This window comes from Schistocerca nitens, chromosome 3 (assembly GCF_023898315.1).
Source record: "Schistocerca nitens isolate TAMUIC-IGC-003100 chromosome 3, iqSchNite1.1, whole genome shotgun sequence".
Classification (NCBI taxonomy): domain Eukaryota; kingdom Metazoa; phylum Arthropoda; class Insecta; order Orthoptera; family Acrididae; genus Schistocerca; species Schistocerca nitens.
In genome coordinates, this window is record NC_064616.1 from 899309438 (window position 1) to 899324694 (window position 15257).

A 15257-nucleotide genomic window follows, 5' to 3' on the forward strand; every position below is an offset into this window, starting at 1 on the left:
AGCTTATTATAATTGATGTCTTGATAGCGGCAGCACAGCATTTGTTGTTTAGAGTATATAAATGACTGTCAGTTATTTCTGTCTAACAGTGTCATCATCCCATATGTTTTGAGTCTCAGATATTCTTTCTTTTGCATTTAACATATAGAATATGTTCCCATGTTAACAGGCAGCAGCAAAGCAAGCAGCAAGTACTGCAACACAGTGTATAGCTGCTGCTCAGGGAGCATCCTACCACAACACTAGTAAGCCTGCTCAAGAGGAACTTATGATGGATTGCAAGGCTATGGCTGACCATATCCCAGCTCTTGTTGAGGGTGTCAAGGGAACCCTGTCAAATCCTGATAATCCAACTGCTCAACTTAACCTCATTGATGCATCAGAACAGTTTCTTCAAGTAAGCTATTAAAATTACTATATAGAACAAATTTTGTTAGGACAGCATCATAAGAAGGAGGAAGAGGAAAAACATGGTTTGTGCAGAAATATAAAAATCACGGGGAGGAAAATGTACATATTGTTTGTGGAGTATTGGCATCAAAAAGATCACATTATCTAGCAATTATCAAATAAGAAGGAGATACATGCAAAAGTTATATATTAAAATTGCAAGCAATGAGTTCTTGGTGCTTGAACATTATTCCCAAAGAAACAAAATAATAAAAACTCCACGTAAAATTACTGCCAACTGTTTTGCAGCACCATTTCACTTCATGCACAAAATATTACTGGTGTAAATTTTATGTAATTTGTATTTTTAGTTGAAATCCAGCAATTTGGAGCTAACAGTGTACAATCATGGTTCTCATTTATGTTCATAGTTCTGCAGAGTCTCTCTTTAATTTGTGTGTCTGCTCAATGGTTACTTTATCTGTTTAGTGTGAAATTGTGCGATATGTGTAACATTAACTTATTAACAAGATAATTAAGTTGCCTTAAGAGTATTTTAAATATTGGTGTCATATAACTTTCTTTAGAACTGGACACACACAAACTAGGATTAAAATAACTTACAATACAAATGTTATGTTTTCACAGCCAGGTGCACGTGCAGTGCAGAGTGCAAGAACAGTATTACCAACAGTAACAGACCAAGCAAGTGCAAGGCAGTTATCAACAGCATCTAATCAGCTTGGTGCAGCACTGGCTGATCTCCGCTCTGCTGTAGGTCGTGCACGTGAAGCTTGTGGAGTTCTTGAACTGGAATCAGCTGCAGAGGTCATTCGTAACCTTAAAATCGAACTTCAGGCTTTCCAGAGAGCAACTGAACTTCGCCCTTTACCAGGAGAAACGGTGAGCTTCCCATGTGAAGTACAGTATACAAAAGTGCATAAGCATTTATGTACAATCTGTGGCTGTAGTATCAAGAATTGATTAAAGTGTACTGATAACACATCCAGAACCACTTTAAAAATAGTTGAAAATATTATATTTTTAAAGCTTGCTTGTAAATAGCTCATTACCCTCCTCCTAAGTGATCTTCTCATCTTTAGCTCCCCTTTCCAGTACCACAAGATTAGTCAAAAGGTGGAGATTAAGTATCTACTTATTTAATGTAAATGCTGAAGTGATCGTTGTCCCATAGTCTGATATAGCAATACTTTCTGTTTGTGATCCCTTAGCTGTTGTTATAGGTTACCAGTGAATCTGCACATGACTTACGTGTTACAGTTGTGTATCGTAGTTTACAGTAATGTCGTTTTTACAATACATGATACTGAGATACACCATTTATTCATAGGCTGAATCTGCGAGCCTTCAGCTGGGTGCAACATCAAAAAGTGTTGCAGCAAATATGTCCCAGCTTGTCACTGCAGCCGTGCAAGGCAATGAAAATTATACTGGTATAGCAGCCCGAAACACATCCAATTCTCTGAGAGACCTTACTGTGGCTGTGCGAGGTGTTGCTGCAACTACCTCAAACAAAGAAACCAAAGCAAAGTATGTCTTTATCATATACATTTTTATATAATTTGTGTCAAAACCAGAACATATTGTAATCAGTGTGAATAGCATAATCCCAAATCAGATGCTACAGTTTACAACAACCCAGTTTAGCCATTTTTGTTTAGGTTGTTGTAGTGCCACATCTTTGTGTTTTAATGCTGGATTCTGTTTTTTGTAAAGAACAGAGGTAATTCCTTTTCTGAGTTAAATGTCTAAATTGGTATATCAGTGAGACATTGTTACTTGAGTCATATCTCACAGTGATCTGAATTCTCTCTTGCCTCGATTCCCCTTAGTGATCAACTTTGTATGCCATCCAAACTAGTAACTGGAAATTTATCTTTGGGTTTTCTGTATTGTAGAAAAAGTGAGGTCTTATATGTGCCATCACTACTATGTTCTTGAGGATATAAAGGGAATGACTAGCTCTTTTTTTATTATTTGCATATTTTTCCTATTGAGGGTTGTTAGGGGTAAAAATTTCATGAAATATCATTGGATCTTGATGTGGCAAGAACTCAGAGAAGCATTCATTCACTGAACTCATTTCTTCTTTTCTATCACAATAACAACATTGCCACCTGTATGTCATTAAAAACACACATTTTTATCTGTTGAAAGGAAATACTGAGAAGAAGATAGGTTGATATTGCTAATGAAAATAAGTATTTGAGGCATCTGACATTGCAGCATTTGGTATTGTAACAGCTAACTAAATAACCTTAGTTTAAGAAATGTAAATATTAGCGTAGCTTCAAGCATAAACACAAAATTAATTGAAGCATACATTGTAGTTCATTACTTGAAATTCCTAATTATGTAATGTTGTCATCACTTTATGCTTTATCTTGTAGTTGCCACAACTTCAGAGTAACTACTCATCTAACAGTTTATTCAAATGAAGGTTATGTTTGAGAATCAGGTGATACAGTTTTCAGAATTTTAACATCACTTTTATTTTCAGGATAATTGATAATGCCGAGGAAGTAATGGATCACTCACTTGAACTAATTGAACAGGCAAGATATGTGCTGAAGAATTTAGATCAACCGGATAATACACAGAAGCTCAGTAGAGTTGTCAAAGAAGTTTCTCAGGTAGTACACTGTGTGTATAATTTGTAATGACAAACTTAAAGTATATTGTGAAGTGTTTACTTATTGGGGGACAGTTTGATTTGTAGTATAATATTCCCTGTTTTGGTAATTTATACAGAACTGGTGATTGGTGAAACTATCTTATCTGTAAGTTTTAAAGTATAATTAAAAGCAGCTTCTTAATAATATCTTTAACTGCATAGTCCAGCAGTAACTTTTTTCTTGTTGGTAAATCAGCAACTAAGTTAATGCCCATTTTAAATAATGTTTCGAGGTTCTTCTGAATGTATAGAAAGTTTAATCAACATAAAATTTACTAACAGTATTGCAAGAACAGAATACTAAAAATTTGCCACAGACTCTTACTAATTTTGCTCATGTGGTTAATGTGCTATACTCTCAAAAATATCACGATTTAAACTTCTGTCCAGTCATAAAAGATTCCAATTTTCCACAGGTTCCCTAAATTGATTTTTTCACAAGCTGGAATTACTTCCCTTCAAAAGGGCACATGCTATTTTCTTCCCCATTACAGGGTTGTGTATCATCTCCAATCACCCCCATTGTCAACAAACATTAAGCTCTAATAGTCATTCCTTTACTTTTGAGCATTGGGGTACTTGTTCTTCCACAGGCACCATTTGAAGTAACCACTTCAGGTATCATTCGACTACCTTGCAATTCAGTCTGTCTGTGACAACTTGCTAGAGGTGCTGAGTTTTAGAGAAAGTTATATAATAATGAAATCAAGAAAATCTTTTGATTATTTCTTAATTGTTGCAGTCGTTGAGTAAATGTGTTGGATGTCTTCCTGGGCAAAAGGATGTTGACGAAGCCATCCATTCCATAACAGATGCATCTATGATTCTGGAGAAAGGAGAGTTTCCTGTAACAAATAAATCTTATGGGTAAGAATAAATAAATACTGCCTATGTGTGCAGCTACTAGAATTATTTCTTTTTGCTTCTCCTATTTTTTATGTTTCTCAAACATGTTAAATATTACATTGTAAAAGCTATCAAAATATGCTATACTCTCAACCTGCCCTGGTTTCACACAAGTAGCACTAAGTATCTGCAGCAGCACAACTTGTTTGGTGTAACGGTAATACTTATATAGGCAAACCTTCCTCATAAATCAGTCTATTAGTGAAAACCATATCAAGTTCCCTACAGTCGTTACTGAGATTAGTCTTCAAAGACAGACAGAAAAGTGTGGTGGGGCACCTTGATTTATAATGCATATAAATGCAGGTCTCATTGATAAGTAGGTACAGGTTTTTCTTCTGGTCTTTTATGTGAAGGAATACAACAAACAACCAGCTACTTTTTGTGTATCTGTGTTTATGTCAAGATTTGTTTTGGGCTTTCATTCATCTTCAGTTGGTGTAATACATTCAAATCTTCGTCAGATAACATTTTAATTGACTACAGTTTTAACACTGCAACTGCTCTGTACACAATAACACGTCATTTAGGTACCACTTTTCCTCAAATTATTTATTTACAATTTATTAATAGTACAGTGCACATACTTCTGTTTTGTAACTATTAGGTTCTTTTTACACTTTTACATGCATAGCAAAAACACTTTCAGGTTCACTGAAGCACTGATACAGTACAGCATTTGTCACATGGCCAACTAATACCCCTTTATATATATATATATATATATATATATATATATATATATATAAGGTTATTATAAACATAGGTCTTTTTTAGTCATGTAAAATGACTGTGTTAGTAAAATGACTATTAGCAATTAACATGGATGGTTATCCACCTAGGGGAATAGTGACTGACTAGCATTGAAATAACAACTACTAAACTGCCCGTTAACTTGGATGAATTAATGTTTCTTCCATTCTCTCGAATTTTGTAAGAATCATACAGTATTGGTTAAATATATTTTATGTACATAGTCTCTTGCAGATACACAAGATCTTTTTGCATAAATGTTGGTGAGCTGGCTGGTTTTATTAGAAATTCACAAATTCTGTATATAATTTTTCCTATTGCATTAAAAGTTATATAGATGACGAAATAAATGTCTGAAGTTAATATTATTAAAGTATATTCAATTGAAGTTGTTATACTAGAAAATAAACTTTGATTGTGAAGTGAGTAAATTACTATGTTTCTTTGTATATTTCATCTTGGTATGCACATCACTTGATTGAATTACTTCTTTGATACGCAGGCAACTGCAACAAGAACTAAATTCGGCAGCAGCAAATCTGAATGATGCTTCAGCAGAGGTGGTTCAGTCAGTTCATAGTCCAGCACAGCTTGCTGCTTCATCTCGGCAATTTGGGTCAGCGTTTGGTGACTTGATTGGTGTGAGCATGGAAATGGCTGGTCAAACAAAGGTAAGAAAGAAACTAATTTGAAAAGAAATATATTCATTGAATTTTTAAAACAGTAGGGGACTGTGGTGGGCATAGTGGATAGTGTAACAGAATTAGCCTCTTTCCTCATCTTTCATGTTTCTTGACATTATTTTACATAACATACACATTTTAATCTTGAAAATTACATTGTGATATGAAGATGGTATTGTCAACATTTCACTGCCCATAAAAGATAATATTCCATCGTATTAGACTTGAAAAATGTGTGGGGAGGGGGAGTAAGATGTATGACTGTCAGTGTGCTGTTTTAAAAATAGATAAAATGATAGAATAAGCAAGTGCAATGTCAATGAAATGGTACTTATCCTGTGAAAATATGTGGTTTCAATTAGTATTGCCAAACTGTGGGGGTAAGAATAGTACTAACATTTGGCAATTAGTCAATCCTTATGGCTCTTTTGGAATCTCAGAAAATGGGTGTCATTGGCTTAGTGGGTGGTACCTCCAGCATTGTCAGTCTTTAATGACAAACATGGGTATTGTAAAGTTGAACCATTCCTTATATGGACTGAGCTATTACTTCATTTGTGGTGATACTGCCACTGATAGCAAACAAACCACTAATTTAGAAATAGAAACAAATGTCAATTTGCTTTTTATACTACCAATTTGTAAAATGAGAATTACTTTGTATTGAATCAACAGTGCCACCATCAAACAAATAGAAACACACAACAATAATAGTCATACTGTTAGTGTCGTAAAAATGAAAACTTACAGCCTGGTAGAGATTTAAATACTAAAACATAATTAAGGAAAATTGTTTGGCCTGAATTGCAGAGAATGTCATTAGGTTCAAGCATTTGAGAAAATTGCAAATGAAAAGATTATGTGTTGATGCTCATTTGTATAATAAAATTTTGTGAAATGATTACCTGTAAATGTGAGAAAATGCTTTGATAAAATTTAGAGAGTGAGTCACAGCTTTTGGAATTGTTAGAAATATTTCATTGAACTATGCTCCAGTTAGGTTTGAGGTGGAAAATGTATTGTACTTACTTTTTAGGATAAGGAAGTACAAGGTCAGATGGTGGTGTCGCTGAAAAATGTGTCCATGTCATCTTCAAAACTCCTTGTCACAGCAAAAACAGTAGCAGCTGATCCAACTGCACCCAATGCTAAAAATCAATTGACTGCAGCTGCGAGGTATGTGCAAAAAACTATTAATCTGCCTAGCAACTATTTTATTTATGGTTAGTCTTCTGGTTTATTTTAAAATAACTTTGCTGTGAAACATGGTATGCTTTCTGTCTGTACCTGTAAAACATTGAAGACATTACTTTGCAATATTTAATTGATGCTGTAGGAAAGTTCTTGTAGAATGAAAATAATTTTTGATTAAAAGAGACCACACACCGAAAAACAGAAGCATTGAGTTACCGTGCATATTTGTGCAAGAGTGATCTCTGATGGACTGCTTGAGGTTAAGTGTAAATAGCAATCCACAGAAGGTCAATTCCTTGAAGGTAACATGTGTACACTTGAAGTCAAATGATGCTCTTCTTAAGAGACTACATTACAGTGAACTCCAATGTGGAATTTTTGTAGTGTGGGATTAGTTAAGTTATCTTACTGCCAGGTAGCCACACACATTAAACCAGCTACCAGTACAGTAATGTGGACATAGAATCACTGTTCAGCTGCTAGTGTGAAAGGGAAACTCACATTAACATGACATGAAGGATATATACCTTTACTGTACAACCATCTGGAATTATTTATTGACCTTAACCAACTACTGATATTACTTATTATGCACAAGTTGTCAGCAGCTGAGTTTGATTTCATGAAGAGGCTCGCCTGCAACCAGCAGTGCAGTGAAGTTGCAAAAACAAGGACATGATGTTTGACAAGAAGTTTTTTTCCCATCAAAACACCTTTCAGCTTTAAAAATTTGTGTGATCATGTAAAGTTCAACAGCTTCATGATTAGCAGCAGCAGTATGCATTTGATATCACCATGCTGGCCTGACCTGGAGTTGCACGATATGTGGTGTCAGTGTATATAGTATACAACTCTACATGATATGCTTTGATGGTTCTTTCATTGCTCTTGCAACCCAAGAGTGTGAACGGATTTATCTTTTTGCTATAATTTTACACTTCTTGGTTCCCTTGCTTCACGTCATTCATACATTGACAAATTCAGAGCTAGTTTTGGCCCATCAAAATGGCAAAATTGAGGGATGTGCCTATAAAGTAGATACCAGCGTAGTGTGAAGGTGAAATGATGACGAAAAATGGGTGTAGAGAAAGAAAAAATGAAAGGATATTCATTCTCTCTCTCTCTCTCTCTCTCTCTCTCTCTCTCTCTCTCTCTGTGTGTGTGTGTGTGTGTGTGTGTGTGTGTGTGTGTGTGTGTGTGTGTGTGTGTGTGTGTTTTCACACATGCTTGTTGTTCTAGATATTAGCTATGAGGTGGATAAATAGTGTGTATATTTTTCTGCTACTGTAAGTTATCTATCATAAAATTTGAGTAGGTGCCATTAAAGTTGTTAACATTCTTCCAAAAAAGTAAAACATTTGTAACAAACTGGCTGCCAGATACGTGCATGTCTGCAGCAGATGCAATCCAGGTCATTGTTTTCTGCATCAAGAGTTTTTGAAAGTGTTGCTTTATTAACCATCTTATCACACACAGAGCAACAATGGTATCGTTATTGCACATTGCTTGTTAGCTTCAAGTAATGTTGTGTTCCTAACACAGTAACTAAATAAATATATTACTTAATTTTAACAGAACTGTGCAAATTAAATCTGTTTACTTGTTTACAGAGGAGTGACTGACAGCATTAATTACCTAATTGATGTCTGTACATCAGCTGCACCAGGGCAGAAGGAGTGTGATAATGCAATTCGAAACATACAGTCGATGCGTCCTCTTTTGGATAACCCAAGTGAACCAGTTAATGATTCTACTTACTTTGAGTGCTTGGATACTGTGATGGAGAAATCAAAGAGTCTAGGTATATTTATGATTATTTCAGTTTCTATTATTTATACAGTTAACATTATTATGTGGTACTGTTGTATTATGTTAACTAAAGGAAAACGTGACTAAGTGCCGGTAACATGATACATGTTACATTGATTGCAAAATTGTTGCAGGAAATTAGAATATTGTGGTGCAGCAGTAAATACCACCAAATGGTTCAAAATTTTGTTCTCTGACAGGAAACAAAGGGTGTTATTAGGAAATAGATGTATGTTTCGCTACAAGGCATCATCCAACGGGGAACATGTATGTGGTATCCCTCAAGGTTCCATCTTAGGGCCCATACTTTTTCTTGTGTGTACCAATGACCTTTCATTTGTAACATTACCCGATGCCAAGTTTGTTTTGTATGCAGATGACACAAACATTAAAATAAATAGCAAATCAAATATAATCTTAGAAAGATTGTTTAATAAAATTTTGATGGAGATTAAGAAATGGTTCCTAGCCAATTTTTTGTCATAAAACTTTGTAAAAGCACACTGCATGCAGTTTAGAATTTACAAGAGGTTTCCCACTCAGAATATGCCTAAAATGTAATGACAGACAGATAGAAGAAATTCTTGGGGTTACAGCTTGGTAATAAATTCAGTTGGGAGGAGCATACCACAGAACTGCTGAAGTGTGAAGTGCCTAAACGAATCTCTATTTGGAATTCAAATGCTATCAGAAGTAGTTGATAAAAAAAACACCTTCATACCATGCTTATTTTCATTCCATCTAACTGTATGGCATTATTTTTTGGGGTAACTCAACAAGCCAAACTAAAGTTTTCTGGGTCCAAAAATATGTAATAAGAATTGTGTGTGGTGTGAACTCGAGAACAAACTGCAGAGGTCTGTTTAGGGAACTAGAGATAGAAATGACTGCTTCCCAATGTATTTGTTCCTTAATGAAATCCATCATTAAAAGTATACCTATTTTTCGCATCAACAGCCCATGGAATCAATACTAGAAACCAGAATAATCTTCACAAAGATTTAAAATCGGTTACTTTGATCGAGAAAGATGCCCATTATTCAGGTACCAACTCCTCCTACGCCATTGATGACTTTCTCAGAAGAAACAACTGATGTGTAAATGTTACTGTTAATATCAAATAATGTGATTATCAGTACAACCTGACTTCCGTATAAATTCAGTGCAGTAATGCAGTCACTGTAAATAAGTGTTGTAAAATAATATTTCTGTTTGATGATGCATAGCTACAATAGCCTGAAAATTATATGACAACCTCATATTGAATGATGGGGCACTTTTTTCATGAAGATTTATTTATTATGTTTTGAATGAAAAAAATTTACCAATGGCCTTCTGTGATTAAAATTTTTTGAAGAGATAGACTGAATTGGCCTTCTGTGATTAAAAATTTTTGAAGAGATAGACTGAATCTTTCTGGTGTAACTATACATTCTCTGTTGTATATATGTACATATTGTTGATGTTAAATGAGAACCTTTTTTCCATGAAGGGGATGGAATGACAGGAATAGCAAATCATGCAAAGGAGTCTCAGCACGAGCAATTTGGTGAGTCAGTAAAGAGTGTGTCAAGCTCGATTTGTGGCCTGGTAGAAGCAGCAGCACAAGCAGCATATTTGGTAGGAGTCTCAGATCCATCAAGTGTGGCAGGGCGACCTGGTCTTGTGGATCAGGCACAATTTGCTCGAGCAGCACAAGCTATACAGTCAGCATGTGCTTCTCTCACCAACCCTGCTACCAACCAGCAGCAGGTAAGTCCATACTTTCACATTGCTCTGTGCAGTGTCTAGCAGCTTTGTATTTTGCAATATTAGTTCTCAGGTTACTGGTCAGTTGGGATAGTAGAATGTTCACTGCTCTTTAAGGCTAGACGGGATAGATTCTGTCGACGAGAAAACACCACAGCTCTAGCAAATCGCATAACTTTATGTTGTTGATATGAGGTTTACTACACCGATTTTAGCAACTTATTCCCATTTCCCCTCAAGTAGTTGGCTTCACAAACATGGTTGACATTGTGAGGTCCAGCCACTTTAAAATGTTTCAGGCCCAGAAATCCAGCTCTTTATGCCATTATTTAAAATGATACTATCATATTTGTGTTTGATATGTCTCAAAGGGTAATACGGACTGAAAAGATCAAGCTTCAGCATTTATTTTTCATATTTATTTTAGTTCTTTGATAGTTATCCTTCCAAGAAAAAACTGAGTGGCGAGTACTTGAGCAGTTTCACACATATTTTGTGCAGAAAAGTTTAAATTATTCTAGCATTGCAATCAGGTCAATACCAGCTTGTTGCTTTCCTGCTAGTTCCGGCAGTAAGTTCTGTTATGATAACGATGAACGAGTCATTGCCAATGTTGACTTGCGGCCAATGCTAAATAGAAACACATAAATTACAGCAGTTTTGTCTGTAACGTCGATAAGGTGCTGGCTGCATGGTCTGGATCTGCAATGACTAAAATAATTAGAAGTCGTTGGTAAAAAGTAATATATATTGCACTTAACTGGTTGTACAGGAATCTTCTTGGCAGCATACATATAATTATAAAAAGATAGCTATTGAGGCCTCATTTAGGCCATATGTTACTAAGCGCCTTGTTAAAGGTTGCTTCCTATCAGCTGAAGGCTATACTACTTTTCTACTTGACGTCTCGATCAAGAGTGGATGAGAGCTCGGTGGAAACTTGATACAAGCCACAGAGCGGCACTAACGGCACTGGTCATGACTCGCGGGTCCAACAATACTAATACGGCCCACGGTCGATAACTGCAACCCTTAGCAAGTGTGGTATCGAAAGCTGATACCACAAATTCTCTCATCTCCTCCAAACAAATCTTGTAAACCTGTTTTGGATACTGCTTCATCATGAGATTCAACTACACGAAAGACAAAATTAAGACAAATAAAATACAACTAAATTGTAATTACAGCAGCAGTATGTGTACCAACCATACTAGTGCTGATAAATTGTAACAAACTGTAGCTTACCTGAATATGAATTTTCTTCGGACTGTTCTCATTCAGATATTTCTTCCTCAGATCCAGAATCATTGAATACCTCCTCTTGAACTTCCAAAGTTTCTTGCTCACTCAACAAACGTGACATGATTATAGCAGTATTACAGAAAACTGCAAAACCTAATGTGTGCACCCACAAAAGTCAATGAAAATGTGAGAACATATTGACTTAGTCAGTAGCAACAGCAGCTCATACATTTGCTACTGCTTCTTTTGAAGTAATTTTAGAAATTGGCAACAGAAGACAGCGCCTGTCAAGGGGCAGGTCCATACATTGTTCTCATATGAAACCAGTCCAGTTTTTGAGTGATATTGGCTCGTGCATCGTGAAAATTGCAGCCCTAGATATACTCGGGCATGGTCCTTTGAACATAATGTTGTGACCTATGAGCTATGCTTGGGCTTGGTTGCCAAAGTGTTAATGCAAGTAACAAAGTTACCATACCACCATCTTAATACTACAACTAGATAAATTAATATAGCTGTTAGTTAATAAAATATGTCTGAAAATTTGTCACAGTTTAAGGCTTCGCTGTACACTTGCTTGAAATAATTCACATCTGATATGCTAAATTAGTTCAAGAAGGTCGGTACTTTCTGGTTTGTTCTGCTTTTCTTTTCAAAATTGGTTCCTTTTTATGGAAAAAAAGGAGATAGCTGCTTGTTGCATTGGTCCAGATGATGATTTATCTACTAGCGAGTTCCAAAATAAACCAACTTCTATCTGTCACCAACACAACAATTTGAAAAAAAAAAAAATTATATATATATAAAACAACAAAGATGATGTGACTTACCGAACGAAAGCGCTGGCAGGTCGATAGAGACACACACACACACACACACACAAAATTCAAGCTTTCGCAACAAACTGTTGCCTCATCAGGAAAGAGGGAAGGAGAGGGAAAGACGAAAGGATGTGGGTTTTAGGGAGAGGGTAAGGAGTCATTCCAATCCCGGGAGCGGAAAGACTTACTTTAGGGGGAAAAAAAGGACGGGTATACACTCTCGCGCACGCGCACACGCGCACACACACACACACACACACACACACACACACACACACACACACACAAGCAGACATCTCACAAGCAGACATATTTCAAGTGTACACCTGGAACATGAAGTTTCCTAGATGAAGCATTGGATTCTTTCTGCTGCCATCAGATTTTGGAAACATTTCTTGCCTGCTGTTCTGGATTTTTATTTTATCTTAATGGGACCACCACCACCACCACCCATCTTCCTTTGCGTCCTTTACTCTCGAGCACATAGGTATCTTCACAAGCTGTGTCATGACATTGTGGATTAAAACAGGCATTCATTCCTTTTATTTCCATCAATGATCACTAAACTTTTGGTCCTTAGATCTCCAGATTGTCATCTGCAGTAAAACAGGAAATGAAATATAACTAATATATAAAATGCATGTTTGAGCATCAGCTACTTTTTTATTTAAAACTCAAATATCAACTTGTTTCACTCACAAATCATCTTCACAGGTTAAGATTAAAACAGTTTAGGCCACAACATTACATCAACTTAAATAATGGCCATGTCTCATATGTAGAGCATGCCATGAATTCCAGTATAAAATACAGGACTATTAAATGCAAGCATACTAATATCGTGCATAAACAGAGCTCTGTTTATGCATGTTATTAGTATGTTTGCCTTTAAAGGCTCTGTATGTTATACCGGAATTCATGCTATTTCGTTATGGCATATTTTATTGTTTTAAAATGTAGTCTTTCAACTAGTTGTATTTCATTTCCCACGTTTTGCTGCAGATCCAAAGATGGTCACTGCTGACTGAAACCTGTAGTCTACAGACCAAAAGTTTTGTGGTCATTGATGGAAATAAAAGAAATTTATTCTACATAGTTTGTAGACACACTTTTGTTCTCCTTGTCTCATATCCTCACTCGATGAAAAACTAGAAGCTACAAAAATTTGATATACAGTCTGGAGTTTGTCTGCTGGACAAGCTATTAATAATATGAGAGCATGAGTGTCTCTCTCTCTCTCTCTCTCTCTCTCTCTCTCTCTCTCTCTCTCTCTTATTTAAAATAAATAAAAAAAAAAAAAAAAACCTCGTCGCCAGTTTTGTGAAGGCCTCAATGCTACTGCTGTGGAGGCCAAGTTGCCACAGTTGGTACGGTAGGTCGAATTGGTGAGTTTGTTAAATGGCCTATGGTGCAGTACACCGGTAAGACAATTTCTCACTGCCACTATTCCACAGCTATGCCTCAGGGTCAGGTAACAGGATAGGAGAACGAAGGTTATACAACACCCTAACAAATTAGTAACAAAGTCACACAAATGAGTTACAAGGTTTACTTATCTTTGTGACTAGTTGAATAAGAGATCTGCTAGGAGAAGGAGATTTTCAGATAGTTTTACTATTAGTGTTTGTAATAGATATGACCAACTGTCAGAGTCTAGTGGAGAGGAATCTCTAGTAGCTGTAGATGTAGGAAGTATGCAGCAGACCTCAGCAGTTACGGTGGCTAGGACAGTTGCAAAGTCTAAGAGAAAGAAGAAGGTTCTGCTGTTAGGTAGTTCTCATGGTAGAGGTGTAGGCCAGCAGTTGCAGGAAGTTTTGGGGAGTGAGTACCAGGTCACCAGCATTGTGAAGCCTAATGCAGGATTGGCTCAGGTGACTTTTAACATAGGGGGGTTATGTAGGGATTTTACTAAAGAGGATCAGGTAGTGATTGTGGGTGGGGCTGGTAATAGTATTGATAGGGATGGGGAGTATGACATAGATGGTGACCTGGAAAAGATAGCCACTCAGACTGGCAACACGAATGTGCATTTTGTGGAACTGTTTCAGCGTCACGATCGGCCTCATCTTAATACAGCCGTCAGGCGTAATAACATGAGACTTGGGGGTGCGCTGATGACAGAAGGCATGAGTCACATTTCAGTGGTGTCGGTGGAGTCTATCAGCAGGACGGGTTTCACTAGACATGGCCTGCACCTCAACAGGTATGGGAAGGGGAGGTTGGCAAAACTTATAGGTGACAGCATAGTTGGGGGTGGTGGGATCACTCATGGGAAAATTCCGGTAGTTGTGGGTGTTAGAGCTGTACCTTTTTTAGATTGAAGTCAGCTGATAGGTATTCCTGCTTAAGGGAAGTCTCTCTAACAAAGAAACCACTTTCTACAAAGCTTGGGTATCCGATTAATGAGGGAATTAGTATATTTCATCAAAATATACAAGGTATTAGAGATAAAGTTAGTGAACTGCTTATAGATGTTGACTCTGAAATTATTGGTATATCTGAACACTTCTTAAATAAGGAGATAATTCAGAGGCTTCCTTTACCAGGATACAGGTTGGCTGGCAGCTTTTCTAGGAGCTCTTTGCGGTGTGGGGGAGTAGCCATGTATGTGAAAAACGGTATCCCATTTGAGTCAATTGATGTTTCAAAGTACTGCACTGAAAAGGTGTTTGAATGTTGTGCAGGTGTGGTTAAATTTAGTGGAGCTAAAATTCTTACTGTTGTTATTTATAGATCCCCAGACTCCGATTTCACAACATTTTTGCTAAAGCTAGAGGAGGTTCTTGGTTCACTTTATAGGAAATACAAAAAGTTAGTTATATGTGGTGACTTCAATATTAATTGTATAAGTGATTGTGCAAGGAAAAGGATGCTGGTAGACCTCCTTAATTCATATAATCTTATGCAAACCGTATTCTTTCCAACGAGAGTGCAAGGGAACAGTAGAACAACCATAGACAATATTTTTGTTCATTCGTCATTATTAGAAGGGCATTCTGTTAGCAAAAAGGTGAA

General features: G+C 36.5%; 1 protein-coding gene across 2 annotated transcripts in view; it reads left to right on the plus strand.

Annotated features, from left to right (window-relative positions):
• The window catches only part of LOC126248957 (talin-1), a 288246-nt gene that overhangs the window by 203902 nt on the left and 69087 nt on the right, over positions 1–15257 (plus strand). For both annotated transcript variants that reach the window (XM_049950492.1, XM_049950493.1), the window contains exons 20-28: positions 170–397; positions 1039–1293; positions 1742–1941; positions 2912–3044; positions 3828–3952; positions 5247–5415; positions 6464–6603; positions 8232–8422; positions 9923–10182. In XM_049950492.1, the coding sequence (XP_049806449.1) occupies positions 170–397; positions 1039–1293; positions 1742–1941; positions 2912–3044; positions 3828–3952; positions 5247–5415; positions 6464–6603; positions 8232–8422; positions 9923–10182 (1701 nt within the window). The remainder of the gene's footprint in view (positions 1–169; positions 398–1038; positions 1294–1741; positions 1942–2911; positions 3045–3827; positions 3953–5246; positions 5416–6463; positions 6604–8231; positions 8423–9922; positions 10183–15257) is intronic.